We start from the raw sequence: 19,639 nt of genomic DNA on the forward strand, positions 1-19,639 counted from the left end.
GGGAAACAAGAACGAAACTCCGTCTCAAAAAAAAAAAAAAAAGGTTAGTGTCACTCATTCTTTGTAAAGTTTTTGTTATTGTTGTCTTGGGTTTTTTTGTTTGTTTGTTTGTTTGTTTTACTGTAACTTATTTTGCTTCAGCCATTACCAGGAAATTACCAGGGTCTTGGTCTGCCCTGGGATTTGAAATCCCAGAAGACTTAAATTTTCCTGATTTTTGAATCTATTGAAAATGGTATTGTTTTTCTAATTGTAGTGTCTGATTCTCATTGCTAGTACATAGGAATTTTTGTAGAAATAGCTTGTATCCTGCAATTTCATTTATTTTAGTAGCTTTATTTGTAGACGCCATTGGATTTTCTCCGTGAATGCTCATGTTATCTATGAATCAACACAATTTTACTTCATCCTTTCTGATATAAATACCTTTTATTTCTTTTTCTTGGCTAGAATCTTCACTACAATGTTAAGTAGAGTTGGTAAGAGCAGACATTCTCCCCTTATAACTAATCTTAGAGGGAAAACATTTAGTTGGTAGCCATTAAGTTTGATGTTATCTGTAGGTTTTTGATAAATACCCAAGAGCAGGTTGAGAAGTTCCCTTCTACTGCTATTTTGGGGAGATCTTATTTTTGTTTTTATTTTTAGACAGGGACCTCCCTCGCCTAGGCTGGAATGCCTTGGCACAATTAGAGTTCACTGCAGCCTCCACCTCCCAGGCTGAAGCAATTCTCCCACCTCAGCCTCCAGGGTAGCTGACTACAGGTTCACACCACCACACCCAGCTAATTTTTGTATTTTTTATAGAGATGAGGTCTCACCATGTTGCCATGGCTGGTCTCAAACTCCTGGGCTCAAGCAATCTGCCTGCCTCAGCCTCCCGAGTAGCTGGGACTACAGGTACCCGACACCGCGCCCAGCTAATCTTTTTGTATTTTTAGTAGAGATGGGGTTTCACCGTGTTAGCCAGGATGATCTCGGTCTCCTGACCTCGTGATCCGCCCAACTTGGCCTCCCAAAGTGCTGGGATTACAGGCATGAGCCACCGCGCCCGGCCGTTTTTTGTTTTGTTATTTTTTTTTAATCATGAATCTGTCAGATTCATCAGAACTTTGGTAGTTTGTGCTTTCAAGGAATTTGTCTATTTCACCTAAGTTGTTGAATTTATTGGCATAAAATTGTTAATAGTATTCCCTTACTATCCTTTTAATAAATATCATGATGTTACCTCTATTATTATCATTATTATTATTATTATTATTTTGAGATGGAGTTTTGCTCTTGTTGCCCAGGCTGGAGTACAATGGTGCAATCTTAGCTCACTGCAACCTCTGCCTCCTGGGTTCAAGCAATTCTCCTGCCTCAGCCTCCCAAATAGCTGGGATTACAGGCATCCCCCACCACGCCTGGCTAACTTTGTATTTTTTGTAGGGTTGGGGTTTCTCCATGTTGGTCAGGCTGGTATCAAACTCCAGACCTCAGCTGATCCACCCGCCTGGGCCTCCCTAAGTGCTGGGATTATAGGAGTGAGCCACCGCGCCCGTCCTTACCTCTATTATTCTTAATACTAATAATTTGTTTTAGGCTGGGTGCAGTGCCTCATGCCTATAATCCCAGCACTTTGGGAGGGCAAGGCAGGAGGATTGCTTGAGCCAGAAGTTCAAGACCAGTCTGGGCAACATGGTGAAATCCCGTCTGTACAAAAAATACAAAAATTAGCCAGGCATGGTGGTGCGCACCTGTGGGCCCAACTAATTGGGAGGCTGAGGCAGGAGGATTGCTTGAGCCCAGGAGGCTGAGGTTGTAGTGAACCAAGATCATACCACTGCACTCCTTCCTGGGTGACAGAGTGAGACCCTGTATAAAAAAGAAAAAAAAAAAAAATTTTATTACTTTTCTTCCTGATCATTCAGCTAGAGATGTATTAATGTTATGGCTCTTCTCAAGGAATCAGCTTTTGGTTTTATTAATATTTCTTTATTGTTCCTGTTTTCCATTTTACCGATTTTGGCTCTGATCTTTATAGTGTTCTTCCTTCTACTTACTCAAGGCTTAATTTGCTTTTCTTTTTCTAGTTTCTTAATATGAAAACTGAGTCATTGATTTCACACCTTTCTTCTTTTATAATGTAAATATTTATTATTCCAAAATTCCCTCTAAATTCTCCCGCACTGTATAAACTTTAATATGTGGCATTTTCATTTTTATTTAGTTTGAAATACTTTCCCATTTCCATTTTGATTTATTCTTTGATCCAAGGGTTATTTAAGGGTGCTTTATTTAGTTTCCAAATATTGATATTTATTGCTAATTTAATTTCATGTGTTCAGAAAATGCACTTTGTAGGAAGTGAATGCTTTTAAATTTGTTGAGACTTGTTTTATGGCCCAGAATATGATCTATCTTGGTAAATGTTCTGTGTGCACTTGAAAAGAATTTGCATTCTGCTCTTGTTGGGCAGAATGTTCTATAAATGGCAATTAGGCCAACTTGATTGATAATGCTGTATCAGTAAACAAAATTAACTGTATTAGTCCATTTTTACACTGTTGATAAAGCCATACCTGAGTCTGGGTAATTTATAAAGAAAAAGAGGTTTAAGGGATTCACAGTCCCACGTGGCTGGGGAGGCCTTACAATTATGGCAGAAGGTGAAAGGCATGTCTTACATGGTGGCAGGCAAGAGAGAATGACAGCCAAGTGAAAGGGGAAAGTCCTTATAAAACCACCAGATCTCGTGAGACTTATTCACTGCCACAAGAACAGCATGGGGGAAACCGCCCCTATGATTCAATTATCTCTCACTGGCTCCTTCTCACAACATGTGAGAATTATGGGAGCTACAATTCAAGATGAGATTTGGGTGGGGACACAGCCAATCATATCAGGAATCTCTAAAAACGTATTGTGGAGAATTCCAAAAAGCCTGATGAAGGATACAATTTTTGCATGTTAGAATTATTTCGCATTTCAAGTTAAACTGTTTTCCCCAGCCATATTTGTTCCTACTCTTTTTTTTTACCTTCAGCCCATTGTTGACATAAAGAAAGAAACTGAGACAAAAACAGGTAAATATTTATTTGGGCCAAGGTTGAGGACTGCAGCCTGGGAAACACTTCCAAATTACCTTGGGACGTGCTCTGGAGAACCAAAAAGTGACTTGAGTTTTTAAAGAAAAAAGAATGAATCAGGAGAGGGGCAATTACAAAAGTTATTTGTCAGAAATTCTCATTGGTTTAGAGAAATAACATTGGTTGGTGATTGGCTGTATATTACTGAACTATATATAGGGTATGAGTTATGGTGTCCAGCCTGTGGCATCTTTAGGTTAATTTATAGTCATTTATGGTGACACTCAGTCTAGAGTCTATCTAACAGGAGGATTCAAGAGATGATTACTGAGTTACTCAGCTGGAGGTGGGGAAATGGGACTTGGCTGCTGCCTCATTCCTGTGCCTCTCTGGACCTGATAACCTTCCTCAGATAAAAAGTTTTCTTTTTGGCAGGGCATGGTGGCTGATGCGTGTAATCCCAGCACTTTGGGAGGCCCAGGCAGGAGGATCACCTGAGATCGGGAGTTCGAGACCAGCCTGACCAGCATGGAGAAACCCTGCTCTACTAATAATGCAATACTAGCTGGGCATGGTGGGGCATGCCTGTAATCCCAGCTACTCAGGAAGCTGAGGCAGGAGAATTGCTTGAACCCGGGAGGCAGAGGTTGTGGTGAGCCTAGATCCCACCATTGCACTCCAGCCTGGGCAATAAGAGCGAAACTCCATCTCAAAAAAAAAAAAAAAAAAAGTTTTATTTTCTTTCTCACTGGCATGATTTCCTGTTGGATGTGAGGAAGCACAGAAGAGCCTACTCCCAGCTAAGGTTGTGAGCTTGCTTTTCAGGTCTAGGTCTCTCTCATGTTTTCCCAAAGGCCCGCAATCATCTGGCTAGCTTTCCTCTTTTCTTCTGAGCTGACAAGGGGTAACAGAATCACAAAACTGAAAACATTGTAAGGGTTTCAGAAATCTTATCAAAATCTAATTGTTAATTACAAATTCCCTTTTGGTTCTGCTTACCCAACATTGATGTTGCAGGAGGCTGGAAGTACAGAGAGAAGTAAGATATAGCCCTTGCTATAAAGCAAGGATCATCAAATTTCTTCTGTAAAGGGCCAGATAGTAAATATTTTAGGCTATGGGGAGATGTTGTGATGTAATAAGAAATATATATTTGGTCTCTGCCCCTAGTTCCTGGCACATAGCTCTTGGAACTTTGGAACCTCTGAAGGGATGAATGTCTATTTATATGCTAATGAGATGACTGAAGGCTAGGGCTTCCTAAGCAGTCTCAGGACCAAGGCTGGTTGCCAGGGGAAGCAATCATGTGAGTAAAGATTGGAACTTTTAGTCCCACCCGCCAACCTCTAGGGAGAAGAAAGAAGCCAAAGGTTGAGTTGATCATCAGTGGCCAATGATTTAATCAATTGTGCCTTTGTAATGAAGCCTCCATAAAAACACCAAAGGACTGGGCTTGAAAATATATGTATATATATATATATATATTTTATATATATTTTATATTTTTTTTTTTTTTTTTTTTTGAGACGGAGTCTCGCTCTGTCGCCCAGGCTGGAGTGCAGTGGCATGATCTCGGCTCACTGCAAGCTCCGCCTCCCGGGTTCACGCCATTCTCCTGCCTCAGCCTGAGTAGCTGGGACTACAGGCGCCCACAACCGCGCCCGGCTAATTTTTTGTATTTTTAGTAGAGACGGGGTTTCACCGTGGTCTCGATCTCCTGACCTTGTGATCCGCCCCGCCTCGGCCTCCCAAAGTGCTGGGATTACAGGCGTGAGCCACCGCGCCCGGCCTATGTATATTTTTTTTAAGAGAGAGTCTCACTGTCACCCAGGCTGGATTGCAGTGATACAATCACATCTCACTGCAGCCTCTACCTCCTGGGCTCAAGTGATTCTCCCACCTCAGCCTCCCGAGTAGCTGGAACTACAGGTGCCCGCCACCGCCCGGCTAATTTGTATGTTTTGTAGAGACAGGGTTTTGCCATGTTGCCCAGGCTGGTCTCAAACTCCTGGGCTCAAGCAATCCGCCCACCTCAGGCTCCCAAAGTGCTGGGATTACAGGGGATTACTGGGATTACTGGGATTACACCATGCCTGGCCTGAAGAGCTTCTTGATAGCCAAACACATGGAGGTGCCTAGAGGGTAGAGCACCCAGAGAGGGCATGGAAGCTCCGTGCCCTTTCTCATAAACCTTCTGATGCATTGCTTCCATCTATCTGTTCATTATATCTTTTATAATAAATGGATAAACATAAGTAAAGTGTTTCCCTAAGTTCTATGAGGTGTCCTAGCAATTTAGTTGAACCCAAGGAGGAGGTCATGGGAACTCCAATTTATAGTGTTACTAGACTGAGCTGGGGCCTGCTTGCCTGGCACAGTAAGACCAAACATCCATGCTGAGATTTTGTAGTGAGAGAAACAGGGCATTTATTTGCAGGGTGCCATGCAAGGAGAATCTGGCAGTTCATGCTTAAGATCTGACCTCTGCAAGCCAAGGGTTTTTAAAGGTAGAAGTAAATTTCAGGAAAGCAGAAGTTACAGGCAAAATTGTAAATCAATACTTGGAGGTTAAACATCAGTTTGGCCTAAAAAGTCAGGATATCCTAAACCAAGGGCTTACAAGTCATGGGTCGATTAAAAGATTTTCTGATTTGCAATTGGTTAGGGAAGGAAAGCTTCATCTAAAGACTTGGGGTCATCAGTTAGGTCTGGCCCATGGGCGTGACTTCCTCCTAGTCCCTGAGGAAGAAATTTAGAACAAAGATTGGCAACGGCCGGGTGTGGTGGCTCAAGCCTGTAATCCCAGCACTTTGGGAGGCCGAGACGGGCGGATCACGAGGTCAGGAGATCAAGACCATCCTGGCTAACACAGTGAAACCCCGTCTCTACTAAAAAATACAAAAAACTAGCCGGGCGAGGTGGTGGGCGCCTGTAGTCCCAGCTACTCGGGAAGCTGTGGCAGGAGAATGGCGTAAACCCGGAAGGCGGAGCTTGCAGTGAGCCGAGATCGCGCCACTGCACTCCAGCCTGGGCGACAGAGCGAGACTCCGTCTCAAAAAAAAAAAAAAAAAAAAAAAAAAAAAAGATTGGCAACCAGAGTTCAGTCCTCAGTGTTCCCCTTATCTGAGGTCTGTGTGCCAGTGGATCCATTTGGCAGAGGTCTGGATTTCTAAAGAACAACTCGGGGCTATTTGTTAACATGTCATCTGTAGTTTCTACAGGGAACCAAACATTGCATGACTCTAACTTCCTTGGCTATTGTTTTAAGCTACTATTACCTTTTTTGCTTATTAAGTTGCTCATTTACTTCTCAGGGCTAGCTAGGTTCCCGGAATTTCCCTTAAATGAACTCAAGATTTGCCCTTATTTCCATGCTTGAGGTTGCCTACCAGGGGCCTCTGTTCCTTCTCAATAGCTGATTGGCCGGAAGCACGAGTCACAACCTTGGGCTTGCAATTGGCATCTAAAGCAGTCTTATGGGACTGGGTCCTCAACCCATGGGATCTGACGCTATCTCTAGGTAGATAGTGTCAGAATCGAATGGAATTATAGGATGCAAAGCTGGTGCCTGAAGAGAATTCCTTGGTGTATGCAGAAAAACCCACACACATCTGGCATCAGAAGTGAAGTATTGAGTGGTGTGAGTAGAGAGAAAAAACACTGAGTAGACAAAGTGGTTTAGGCTGCTGGGAAAGGACTGCTTGTCTGTTGGCCAGGACATTTCTCAGCTGGACTAATGAGATGATTACTTTATTCTCTTAAACCTCCAAGGCACAGATGATGCAGTGCATGACTCCAGGGAGCACCATTCACTTAGACTATAGTGAATAGCACCCCCTGCAGCTGTGCAACATGGTGGCTCAGGCCACTTTATACACCTGTCATATTCTCTCTCTCCACTTCATCCCCACCACCACCCTGTACAACCACCATCATGCTCAAAAAACCCTTGCCTAGCACACTCCTGGACTACTGATGTCATAACAACTGTGGGAAATGATGCAAACAGCAACATTAATATCCACAAGCTAAAATACAGGGTGTCTTCATTTTCTTCTTCTTTTCTTTCTCTGTGATATCAGGTTGTGTTTCTGGCTATGAGAAAGACACCATCCAGTCCCAAAGAATGGACTTAGAGGCATGAAGAACAGCGAAAGTCAGATTTTGTTTTGTTTTTGAGATGGAGTTTCACTCTTGTTGTCCAGACTGGAGTGCAGTGGCACAATCTCGGCTCACTGCAACCTCTGCCTCCCGGTTCAAGCAATTCTCCTGCCTCACCCTCCCGAGTAGCTGGGATTACAGGCACCCGCCACCACACCCAGCTAATTTTTGTATTTTTGGTAGAGACGGGGTTTCACCATGTTGGCCAGATTGGTCTCGAACTCCTGACCTCAGGTGATCCACCTGCCTCAGCCTCCCAAAGTGCTGATTACATATGTGAGCCACCATGCTCGGCTGAAAATGAGACTTTTTTGTAATGGTCTTGCAAGACTTGGTGTCTGGTGGGCAGGCACACACAGGGCAGCTACAGCAGATAATTTATCTCCTAGCACACAAGTCCCTCCCCCCAGTTCCTCACTGGTCAAGTACTATGGGGTTACAATCTTCCCGGATGTCACCTAAGTTTCATTATCCTTCTTATAAGGTTACACCCTGGTCCCTTTCTCCGCTTAAGTTTTGATTTCCCAATAACGAAACTTTCTTCCCTTTCATGGGCTGACCCCTCCTCTACATTCTGTTCACTTACTCTGATCTTCTAGGTGCATGAGCTGTGCAGTTGGTTACATTCTCAGGCTGGCTGCCAGTACTTACATTTATCATGCCTTGAGAATGGACAATTTAAAATGTTTTCTCACATGGCTCTACATCTTACTTGTCTTGGGCCATTTTTTAATTCCCTAAACTAGAGGTTCCCAGCCTTTTTGCACCAGGGATTGGTTTTGTGGAAGATAATTTTTCCAGAGATGGGAGCAGGATGGGGGAATGGTTTCATTAGGCTTTGGATTCTCCTAAGGAGCATGCAACTTAGATGCAATCTGGATCCCTCACATGCACAGCTCACAATAAAGTTCGTATTCTTATGAGAATCGAATGCCCCCACTGATCTGAGAGGAGGCAGAGCTCAGGTGGTAATGTGTGCGTTGGGGAGCAGCTGTAAATACAGGTGAGCTTTGCTCGCTTGCCCGCTGCACGCCTCCTACTGTGCTGCTCGGCTCCTGCTCCGCTGCTCGGTTCCTAACGGGCCATGAACCAGTACTGGTCCATGGCCCAGGGGCTGGGGTCCCCTGCCCTAAACTGTATTGGATTGAACAGACTAACTCCTGAATTCCAGAGACCTCCAAGAACTCAGAGGCACTCCAGGGACCAACAGAGGCAATTCAACAAGTGGTACTTCATTCATTAAGGAAGGATGGAACCCATGCCAGCAGGCCTAAGCCTTCGGAGTTGGTAATAAGCTTATATGTGAGATCACAAAATGAAAATCCTTCAGGCTTGTTACCAGTAAAGATTTTTAAACATATGTTTTGGAGGAAAAACTGATTTGGAAGTTTACAGTTTGTCTGCCTTTTTGATCTTTGTGTCAGTCTATGCTTATCTTTTTATTTCTTGGTGCATTACAGAGTTCTCATTAAGTCACGCTTGGAATGGATGCTCACCCTGTGCTCACAGTTATCTTTAGGGAGGGTTTGTGGCTAGTAGACCTCCCCAGCAGGTAAGGGCCCAGGGCACAATACATTCTGTCCCTTCCTTCCAACTCTAAATGTTTAAGGCAAGATAAGTCATATTAAAATTACCATGAAGAACAGCCTCAAGTGGAAAATAAGACACACAATAAGATGACTTAGGAACACAAGGGAACCCAGGGTCCTATAACCTGTCAGCCTCCAGTGTTGCAGGAATTTGTGGGCTGACCATGTGTGAGTCTTTTCATCATTTTCTATTGCTCACTAACTAAGCTACTGTCACACCCAATTGGTCACTACGAAGAAGCTGGATCCAGAAATACCACTGGAGGCCGGGCATGGTGGCTCACGCCTATAATCCCAGCACTTTGGGAGGCCGAGGCAGGTGGATCACCTGAGGTCAGGAGTTTGAGACCAGCCTAGCCAACATGGTGAAGCCCCGTCTCTACTAAAAACACAAAAATTAGTCAGGTGTGGTGGCTCATGCCTGTAGTCCCAGCTACTCAGGAGGCTGAGGCAGGGGAATCACTTGAACCCAGGAGGCAGAGGTTGCAATGAGCTGAGATCACGCCACTGCACTCCGGCCTGGGCAACAGAGTGACACTTGGTCTCAAAAAACAAACAAACAAACAAACAAACAAAAACCAGAAGGACCATTGGAGAGAATGTTTCCAAGTCCTCAGGACAGGCTGAACTGATAAAGTGGTGGTTGAGAAAAAAAATTTGAGGTGAGAGTTGCCCTGCCCATCTCGTGGAATTTCTGTAGGCCAGATCCTGTCGATTCTGACCAAAGGGTGGCCAACCAAACTTGGAGCTGGGGGAAACTGGGAAAGCGGAGACTTTCCCTAGGGCAAACAGATACCAGTTGCTCAAGGTAGAACTAAGGGTCAAAATGATAGGATCAAGAAGATAGGCTGTGGATGTACTGAAGAAGGCACACAGAAACAATCAGTGGGGGTATCATATTAGCATTTTCCTGAGAAGCAGAACCAATAGGAGATAGAGAAAAATGAGGAGATTTTTAACAAATTTTTTAATTTTTATTTTTTGTAAGTTTTATTTTGATCTTTTCCACTTCTCCTATGTCACTACTGAAACATTTTAAATGCTTCCTATACCTTCTTGAACATATGTATTAAAATCATTTTTTTATTTTCATTTTTTCAAACATTGGATTTATTTATTTATTTATTTATTTTATAATTTAAGTTCTAGGGTACGTGTGCACAATGTGCAGGTTTGTTACGTATGTATACATGAGCCATGTTGGTGTGCTGCACCCATCAACTCGTCATTTACATTAGGTATTTCTCCTAAGGCTATCCCTCCACCATCCCCCCACCCCACGACAGGCCCCAGTGTGTGATGTTCCCCACCCTGTGTCCAAGTGTTTGAAATGAGGAGATTTATTATGAAAATTGGCTCACACAATTATGGAGGCCTTCAAGAAGTCCCACGATATCGGCTGGGCGCGGTGGCTCACGCCTGTAATCTCAGCACTTTGGGAGGCAAAGGCAGGCAGATCACCTGAGGTCAAGAGTTCCAGACCAGCCTGGCCAACATGGTGAAACCTCGTCGTCTCTACTAAAAATACAAAAAAAAAAAAAAATTAGCTGGGCGTGGTATCACACGCCTATAGTCCCAGTTACACAGGGAGGCTGAGGCAGGAGAATTGCTTGAACCTAGGAGGCAGAGGTTGCAGTGAGCCAAGATCGTACCACTGCACTCCAGCTTGGGTGACAGAGGAAGACTCCATCTCAAAAAAAAAAAAAGGAGGAAGAAGAAGAAGTTCCACAATATGCCATCTGCAAGCTGGAGAAACAGCAAAGCTGTTGATGTTATTCAGTCCCAGTCTGAAGGCCTGAGAACCAGGAGTTATGATGTCTGAGGGCAGGAGAAGATGGATATCCCAGCTGAAGAAGAGAGAGAGAAAGAAAGTGAGGGAGAGAGAGAGACAGAATTTGCCCTTCCTCCACATTTTTGGTTCTGTTTGGCTCTCAACACATTGGATGATGCCACCCACACGGGGGAGAGTGGATCTGCTTTACTCAGTCTACTGAATCAAATGCTCATCTCTTCCAGAAACACCCTCACAAACACACCCAGGAGTAACTTTTACCAGCTACCTGGGCATCCCTTAGCCTAGTCAAGTTGACTCCTAAAATTAAGCATCACAGACACGGAAAGTGGCAAACCCTGGAGATCTGCAGGATATGTCAGAATCCAAAACCTCAGCAAGGTTGGTAAAAGAGGGCAGAGGCAAAGAGAATCAGACTTAAGTATTGCCAGAGAGCTCATTAATTTTCTGCTTTAGATCTCAGGGCAGGAAAGGCCTAGGGCTTGTGAAATATTTGGAGCCCGTGAAAATATCTGGGACCTTGAAAACCAGTGTTGCTCTAAAATACAGCTCGAGACCAGCCTGGGCAACATGGCAAAAACCCCGTCTCTACAAAAAGTACAAAAACTAGCCAGGCGTGGTAGCTTGCACTTGTCCCAGCTACTCAGCAGGCTGAGGTGGGAGGATCGCTTGTGCCTGGGAGGCAGAGGTTGCAGTGAGCTGAGATCATACTACTGCCCTCCAACCTGGCTGACAGAGCTGTCTCAAAAAAAAAAAAATTTTAATAAAATATAAAGAGAAAATTTCAAAATATAAGTTAATAAATGTGAAATAAGTGTGTATAAAGCACTTCATTCTTGTCAACTTCATTAATTGTTCAATATTGCATTCATAAAAATTTCCTTATATTTGGAAATAAATTGCAAATTAGCATAGTGGTGAAGGCATTGGACTGTGAAGCCAAATTGCCTGTGTCCAAATTCTAGCTCCGCTCTTTACTATGTAACTTCCAGCAAGTTACTCAACATCTCTGAGCTTCATTGTCCTCATTCTTTCTAATCCCATAAATAAATTGTGGATAATTATATCACTAACCTCATAGATTTTTTTTTTTTTTTTCCTTTCGGACAGAGTCTCGCTCTGTCGACCAGACTGGAGTGCAATGGCATGATCTTGCCTCACTGCAACCTTCACCTCCTGGGTTCAAGCGATTCTCCCGTCTTAGCCTCCCAGGTAGCTGGGACTAAAGGCACCCGCCACCACGCCGGCTTATTTTTGTAGTTTTAGTAGAGACTGGGTTTCATCATATTGGTCAGGCTGATCTCCCAACTCCTGACCTCAGGTGATCCACCCATCTTGGCCTCCCAAAGTGCTGGGATTACAGGCGTGAGCCACCACACCCAGCCACTAACCTCATCGATTTTTAAGAGGATTAAATGGGCAAAAGACTTGGAACAGTGCATGGCACATTCTCTATACCAGATGTGTACTAATTGTTGTTATTATTTTCTCACTTGGAAAGATTCCAAAACATGAACTGATATGTAAGAAATCATAACCAAATTAAATGAGTTATTCATACATAAGTAATTTTAAAAGCAAAATTATACTCTTTCCAAATAATTTCTTACAACATTTTATCAATGAAAATTTCAAGCAAATACAGATGTAAAAATAAAGATGCAAAGAGAGGCTGGGCGCAGTGGCTCATGCCTGTAATCCCAGCAGTTACAGTTGATGTGTGATATAGCCGGTGCTATTTTAATGTTTGCTACAATTGGTAGGCAAGCTTGAAAAAGATCTGAAAAAGCCAAGCAAGCTGCTTTTATCTCTCGAGACAGGCAAAATCCATCTCTAAACTGGGCCAGTTTAAGGTCAATAAGTGATTGCAATCAGCTGGCTGAACCAGTGGGCGCTTCCTGGAATGGCGAAGTTATGCAGTTCTTGCCAGAAGCTGTTGCTGTGAAAAGCAGGTTTCAGAGTTGAGTCTTCAACACCAGACCTCTGCGATGGGCTTCAGGATTCGAGGCTCCGTCCCTTTCTCAGAAGGTAAGGCTCGCGACATTGGTCTAACAATAAGGGCGCCTTAGAATGAACACTTCGGGCTCGTTTTGTCTCTTTACAGACTCGCAATAACCCCTTGCAGAGTAAGGAAGGCGGGTGACTTCTAGTCCTGGGGGCAGGGGCCCTGCAGGAACCAGAGATCAGTGCTCCTGGCGAGGAGCAGGGGGCGGGAATAGGGCGGGCGGAGGGCGGAGCTAGGAGGAGAAGGGCCTGGTTGGTGGGACGAGGGCGGGGGCCGAGGGCTAGAGGCGGGCAGGCTGGGGTGCGGCGGTGGACCTGCAGGTCTCCCTAATCCCGAGCCCAACCAGCGCAGCAGAGACTCTTTCTGCAGGAAAAAGATCCCTCCAGCCAAGTCAACTCGTTCTTCCTTCCCTCACGGTCTCCATAACCCCAACCAAGCAGGAGGCGAGGCCATTGGAGTGGAAGAGTGAGGAAGGCAGAAGGGAATGGCCAGAGGAAGCGCCGGTAGGTGGAATAGTATGGAATACTCGGTCTTCTTCCACACCTACTCTTAGGCTACTCCTCTGCAACCAGGCCTCTCTGGGAGATCTTGTCTTCTACAAAATGTGTGCCCTGCCTTGTTACTAAGTCTGATTAATTTGCTGTAATTGGGAATTAAATTAACTTAGGAAGCCTAGATGCATTGGGAGTAATTGGATCCCGGAGTGGCAGCACTCAACCCCTCCCCGCAACAAGGCAAGGTAGGCGTGGTTATCATGCGAAACAGAAGAGTCAGAGCTGCAATCAGAATAGCCTGACGGTGCAAACCCAGGGCGTTTGCTAATTGCTGATGGTGTTGCTACAAGTGAAGTAGATGGGAAGCCTACTAAATTCTTCCCGGATCTGCATAAGCAGAAAACTTCTAGGTCAAGTGAACAAAAGCCTAAGCTGAATCATAAAAAAATAGAATCATGGTGCTTAACCAATTTTCAGACTTGAGCCTGTGTACAGACCTTGAACCGCTTGAATAAAGGAAAAGTCAGATCCTCTTGAGGAAGGACCTGGGTACACTACTGAAGATACATATACAGTTAATCTTTCTCCCAGCCTGGGGAAGGGACCTATGGCCTTTTACCAGGATAACCGTACATTGGGGAAGAGACAACTCTGCATTTCCTTTCGGGACTTCTTGATACTTGCTCTAAACTGATGTTGATTTCAGGAGACCCAGAACATCACTGTGGTCCACTAGTCAGAGTAGGGGCTTATGGAGGTCAGGTGCTCAATGAAGTTTTAACTCACAGTGGGCCCAGTGGGTCTCCAAAACCATCTTCAGTTATTTCCCCAGCTTCAGAATACACAGCTGGGGCCGGGCACAGTGGCTCAACGCCTGTAATTCCAGCACTTTGGGAGGCTGAGGCAGGTGGATCACCTGAGGTCAGGAGTTCGAGACCACCCTTGCCAACATGGCGAAACCATCTATACTAAAAAATACAAAAATTAGCTGGGCACAGTGGCAGGTGCCTGTAATCCCAGCTACTCAGGAGGCTGAGGCAGCAGAATTGCTTGAACCCAAGAGGTGGAGGTTGCAGTGAGCCGAGATTGCACCATTGCACTCCAGCCTGGGAGACAGAGCAAGACTCCGTCTCAAAAAAAAAAAAAAAAAAAAAAAAAGAATACATAATTGGAATAGACATACTAAGCAGCAGCTGGCAGAGTCCTCACATTGCTTCCCTGACCTGTGGAAAGGCCTACTATGGTGGGAAAGGCCAAGTGGAAGCCATTAGAACTGCCCCTACCTAGGAAAATTGTAAACGAAAAGCAAATTCCTGGAGAGATTGCAGATATTAGTGTCATCATCGACGACCTGAAAAATGCAGAAGTGGTGATTCCCACCACACTCCCATTAAACTCCTGTTTGACCTGCACGAAAGACAGATGGGCCTTGGAGAATGACAGTGGATGACTGTAAGCCAAATTACATAAAATTTCTTTGATTTACTTGCTTTTGGTGTTCATTTAAAAGTATATTGCCCCAGGCTGGGCCCGGTGGCTCACGCCTGTAATCCCAGCACTTTGGGAGGCCGAGGCAGGCGGATCACGAGGTCAGGAGATCGAGACCATCCTGGCTAACACGGTGAAACCCCATCTCCACTAAAAATACAAAAAATTAGTTGGATGTGGTGGCATGCACCTGTAGTCCCAGCTACTAGGGAGGCTGAGGCAGGAGAATCGCTTGAACCCGGGAGGTGGAGGTTGCAGCCGAGATCATGCCACTGCCCTCCAGCCTGGGCAACAGAGCAAGACTCTGCCTAAAAGAAAAAAAAAAAAAAAAGTATATTGCCCCAGCATTATGGGAGGCCCCATTTTGGGGATGGAGAAAGGAAGAACATAGCAATTTTCCCCTGAGGGAAGCCTTTTTCAGTGGTTCTCTCCCCATGCCTCTTGAAGTAGACAAAGGGCACAACATAAATGGTCATTGATAGGTACAAACTGTTCTATACCAAAATAAAATAAAATAAATGGTCATTGATAGAGGCACAAAGATTAGGGCACATCTTTCTACAGAATGCTGTGTGACCATGAAAAAGACTGAGGTAGATCTATATTTACTGATATGGAAAAATGTATTAATACATAATATATTTATGACTACAAAATGAAGTTGCAAAGTATGAATGTTGTAAATGTGTTGGAAAAGTTCATGGTAAAATGTTATCAGAGGTTTCTTCTGGGAAGTGGTGTTGGAGAGTAACTATATCAGTGACAAAGCTTTCTGTTGCAAGTAAAAAAAAAAAAAAAAAAAAAAAAGACCCACTTGGCCAGGGTTTAATATACAATAAGAAAGTGTCTTGTCTTGCAAAATAAGAAGTCCATAGAAACAGGGACCCTGGGCTTGTTGAACACAGCAGCTCCTCTTTCCATCTTTCTGCTTTCCATGTACTTGTAAGCAAAGTTCAGCAATGCTCTTGTGGAGTCCCCTAGCCAAAGTCACCTGTCAAAGGAGTCCCATATCTGCTCAGTAATGAAGCTTTGTTCTCGGTGGCTCCTCTTGTGAGGGGTAGGTGCAGAGGTTTCAGGAGTCACATCCAAACTTGACAGCATTCATAGCAGAGAAAGCATTGTGCTAATCTAGGTCCTGTGAAAAGCAGACACCAAAACAGGATTAAATGTGCTAGAAATTTATTAAGGGAAATGCCTTTAAGAGAAATTGAGGAGGGAGGTGATGGAGGCTGAGAGAGCCATCAGAGATTGATGAAGGTCTGAACACAAGAGGAGAGGGGGAAGTTAGGGTAGAAGGTTGGAGGAAAGTGTCTTAGCCATGTACTTCTAAGGAAAATTCAGCAACGCTGTTGTGGAGTTCTCTAGCCAAAGTTACCTGTCAGAGGAGACCCACATCTCTCAGAAACAAGCTGTCTTAGTATCCCTGCCACACTCTGTCCCTGGCTGGAAGCAGCCCCTGAGATGTGTGGCCTCAGATGTTCAGACACTAGAGCAGCCATCCGTCAGCAGTGCTCCCAGCAGCTGGAGATCTGAGAGGACATTCTCATGGCGTTCATAGGCATTCTTTTTTTTTTGAGATGGAATCTTGCTCTGTCGTCAGTGCTGGGGGAGTGCAGTGGCGCGATCTTGGCTCACTGCAACCTCTGCCTCCCGGGTTCAAGCAGTTCTCTGCCTCAGCCTCACAAGTAGCTGGGATTACCGACACACGCCACCACGCCCGGCTAATTATTTTGTATTTTTAGCAGAGACGGGGTTTCGCCATATTGGCCAGGCTGGTCTTGAATTCCTGACATGATTCACCTGCCTCAGCCTCCCAAAGTGCTGGGATTACAGGCGTGAGCCCCTGCGCCCGGCCATCACATTCTTGTTTTTTAAGAACAAGTGCCCTAGCTAACATCCTCTATGTGTCACATATCCTGATTTAAACCAATTACTAGCAAGGGGAAGTGAGACCAGTCAGGACCACAGGACCACACTCTCAGTCTCAGCTAGTGCCCACCTCCCCAGAAGCAGGTGGCTGTTGGGGGGAAGGTGGGAAACTGCAAAAAACCTGGGTTCTGTTAGGAAGAAGGAAGTGGTGGATGAATGTCAGTAAGTAAGCAACAGGGCCTACTACAGTGATGGAGGGACCTTTTGAATCTATATGTTTCTGTATAATTTGAACTTTTTTTTTCTTTGAGGCAGAGTCTTCCAGGGATACTAAGACAGGGATACTAAGCTGTCTTAGTATCCCTGCCACACTGTCACCCAGGCTGGAGTTCCATGGCACGATCTCGGCTCACTGCAACCTCTGCTGCCCTGGTTCAAGTGATTCTCCCATCTCAGCCTCCTGAGTAGCTGGGATTACAGGCGCATGCCACAATGCCTGGCTAATTTTTGTATTTTCAGTAGAGTTGGGGTTTCATCATATTGGCCAGACTGGTCTTGAACTCCTGACCTCAGGTGATCCACCCGCCTCGGTGTCCCAAAGCACTGGGATTACAAGCATGAGCCACCGCGCCCGGCCATAATTTGGATTTTTATGAGCATATGTTACTTGTATAATAATAGTTTTTCCAGTTAGGGTTGTTAAGAGAGTGGGACTTGGCAGAACAGTATTCAGTTCCATCACTAAGATTTATAATCTGTAGTCGCGGGCCAATAACGTAACATCTTCAAGTCTTTATTATTAAGAAGTTTAAAGTGATTCTCAGGCTGGAAAAAGGAAAATACAAAAAACATTAAAGAGGCCGGGCGCGGTGGCTCACGCCTGTAATCCCAGCACTTTGGGAGGCCGAGGCGGGCGGATCACAAGGTCAGGAGATCGAGACCACGGTGGTCTCTACTAAAAATACAAAAAATTAGCCGGGCGCGCGGTGGCGGGCGCCTGTAGTCCCAGCTACTCAGGAGGCTGAGGCAGAGAATGGCGTAAACCCAGGAGGCGGAGCTTGCAATGAGCCGAGATTGCGCCACTGCACTCCAGCCTGGGCGACAGAGCGAGACTCCGTCTCAAAAAAAACAAAACAAAACAAAACAAAACAAAAAAAAACATTAAAGAGATGTGGGTTTCTCTTGCGTCCTGGGGAAAAATTGTTTTCTATCTATAAAAAGTCTGAAATGTGTTAGATTACACAACTTTAGGTTTATTGTGTTCATATTTTGAAGAACTGGAAAAAAATATGGTTTTTTTTCTGTTACTTTTCTGTAAGCACGTTACAGAAAGTCACAATAATTTAACAGGTTGAGTAAATTGTTATTTTAGTTTCTTTCAACTCTGTTGTTGGTTGAAATGATAGAACAACAAGTTATGAGGGTGGATTATGAGATTATGCAGTTATTTTGAAAATGATCAGTTTAGGGGCTGGGCGCGGTGGCTCACGCCTGTAATCCCAGCACTTTGGGAGGCCGAGGCAGGTGGATCACAAGGTCAGGAGATCGAGACCATCCTGGCGAACACGGTGAAACCCCATCTCTACTAAAAATACACAAAATTAGCCAGGCGTGGTGGCAGGCGCCCATAGTCCCAGCTACTTGGGAGGCTGAGGCAGGAGGATGGCGTGAACCCGGGAGGCGGAGCTTGCAGTGAGCTGAGATGGCGCCCCTGCACTCCAGCCTGGGTGACAGAGTGAGACTCTGCCTCCAAAAAAAGAAAAGAAAAAAGAAAATGATCAGTTTAGTTCTCCTTATTCATACAATTATATGTAATCTTGGGTCTTAACTACTTAAATATGAATCAAAGTCCATATCTTAATGTCACTTTAAAAGCTGAAGAAAGATGCTTGGTAAGAAAACTGTAAACTTGGGGAACTATCATTAATTAGTGGATTTAAGTTTGGGTATTTTCCAAGAGATACAGGTAGTTGCAGAATGAGGTGGTCTTCAGTGTCTAGTGACATATACGTGACTGGCAAGTGCCCTCAGTGCCCTCCCCAGGTGAAAAGTGATGTGAAGTCCTCCTCAGAACCCAGCCTTATCTTGACCACTCCTTTTAGGAAGTTCCCTGCTCCCTATCCCATCATTTCTTTTCATTGCACCCAGAATCCATTGCCTTCGTACACTGAATACAGTTCGTTCACTTTACTTAGATATACATTTGTTTGTCTGTCTCCTATACAGTATATAGAAAGCTGCATGGTGAAAGGACTGGTGTCTGTTCCACCCCATAGTTTATACCCAGCATCTAACTCAGGACTTGGCACATCACAGGAACCTAATAAATATCTGTTGAAAAGTGAATGAAATAAAAGCTACACTTATGCAACAAGGACCTCCTGACATTGTTTTCCAGCAGCTCTGAGCATCTCTTCTGAGAATGTGGTGAACTTTCCTGTCTCTTAATAGATGATTCATTCTGTGGCCAGTTGGCCAGGGGAGGGCAGTAGCTCCTTGTTTCAAGCTCCTGCCTCCCTGTGCCGCTTCTGTTGATCAGTTCTGCCCTGATCTGTTGGCAGCGTCCAAACCCCATGGATTCTCCCTGGGTTTTGCCTCCAGAATCCCACCCTCCTGTCACTGCCCTGGTGGCCTTCGAAGTTTCTTGCCAGAATTCCCACCCTGACCTCCTCACTGGGCCGCTCGCCAGCAGTCTTGCCCAATTCCACCCCCATGTTCCCCTCAACTGCCAGAGATAGTATCGTTAAGATATTTGAAAAACTGACTCTAGAGTTTAAAGACTCCCCTGCTCCTCAAAACCCAGAGATAAGATCAAGTCCAAACATTTTGGCGTGAGGTTCAAGGCATTTCACAATCTGCCTATAGGTCCCTCTCCCAGCTCCTCTCTCATTACCCAACCCACTTCCTCCCAGCCTGGCTTCCAGCAACAGACAACCTTCTGGCGTTGAGTGAATGCGTCTGACAGCCAGAATGCCAGCATTTGGTGCCAGCTATGCCTTCTTCCTGGCCCGGCTTTGCCTCCCCTCCTTCACCTTGAAATTCTCCTCCTCCTCATCCACCTGACCTGACTTGAAATTATGCTGTTAGGAAGGGAAGCCTGCCCAGCCTGGGTTGTTGGTATCTCTATTAAAGCTCTCATCACTTCATGCCGTAAGTCCGCAGTCTCAGCC

At 44.9% G+C, this 19,639-nt stretch overlaps 2 protein-coding genes across 9 annotated transcripts in view; one reads left to right on the top strand and one right to left on the bottom strand.

Annotated features, from left to right (window-relative positions):
* The window catches only part of LOC126930917 (protein BRAWNIN), a 732,366-nt gene that overhangs the window by 217,036 nt on the left and 495,691 nt on the right, over positions 1–19,639 (bottom strand). Inside the window, exon 1 of one of the 8 annotated variants that reach the window (XM_050748511.1) lies at positions 19,177–19,180. The exons of the other annotated variants lie outside the window; for them this stretch is intronic. The gene's annotated coding sequence lies outside the window, so the exon portion shown is untranslated. Of the gene's footprint in view, positions 1–19,176; positions 19,181–19,639 lie in introns of those variants that run through there. 8 annotated transcript variants of the gene reach the window in all.
* TXNRD1 (thioredoxin reductase 1) overlaps positions 12,948–19,639 on the top strand; it is a 182,394-nt gene continuing 175,702 nt past the window's right edge. The window contains exon 1 of the mRNA XM_050748465.1: positions 12,948–13,121. Within this exon, the coding sequence (XP_050604422.1) occupies positions 13,103–13,121 (19 nt within the window). The 5' untranslated portion in view covers positions 12,948–13,102. The remainder of the gene's footprint in view (positions 13,122–19,639) is intronic.

The sequence above is a fragment of the Macaca thibetana genome, chromosome 11, assembly GCF_024542745.1.
Source record: "Macaca thibetana thibetana isolate TM-01 chromosome 11, ASM2454274v1, whole genome shotgun sequence".
Taxonomy (NCBI): domain Eukaryota; kingdom Metazoa; phylum Chordata; class Mammalia; order Primates; family Cercopithecidae; genus Macaca; species Macaca thibetana.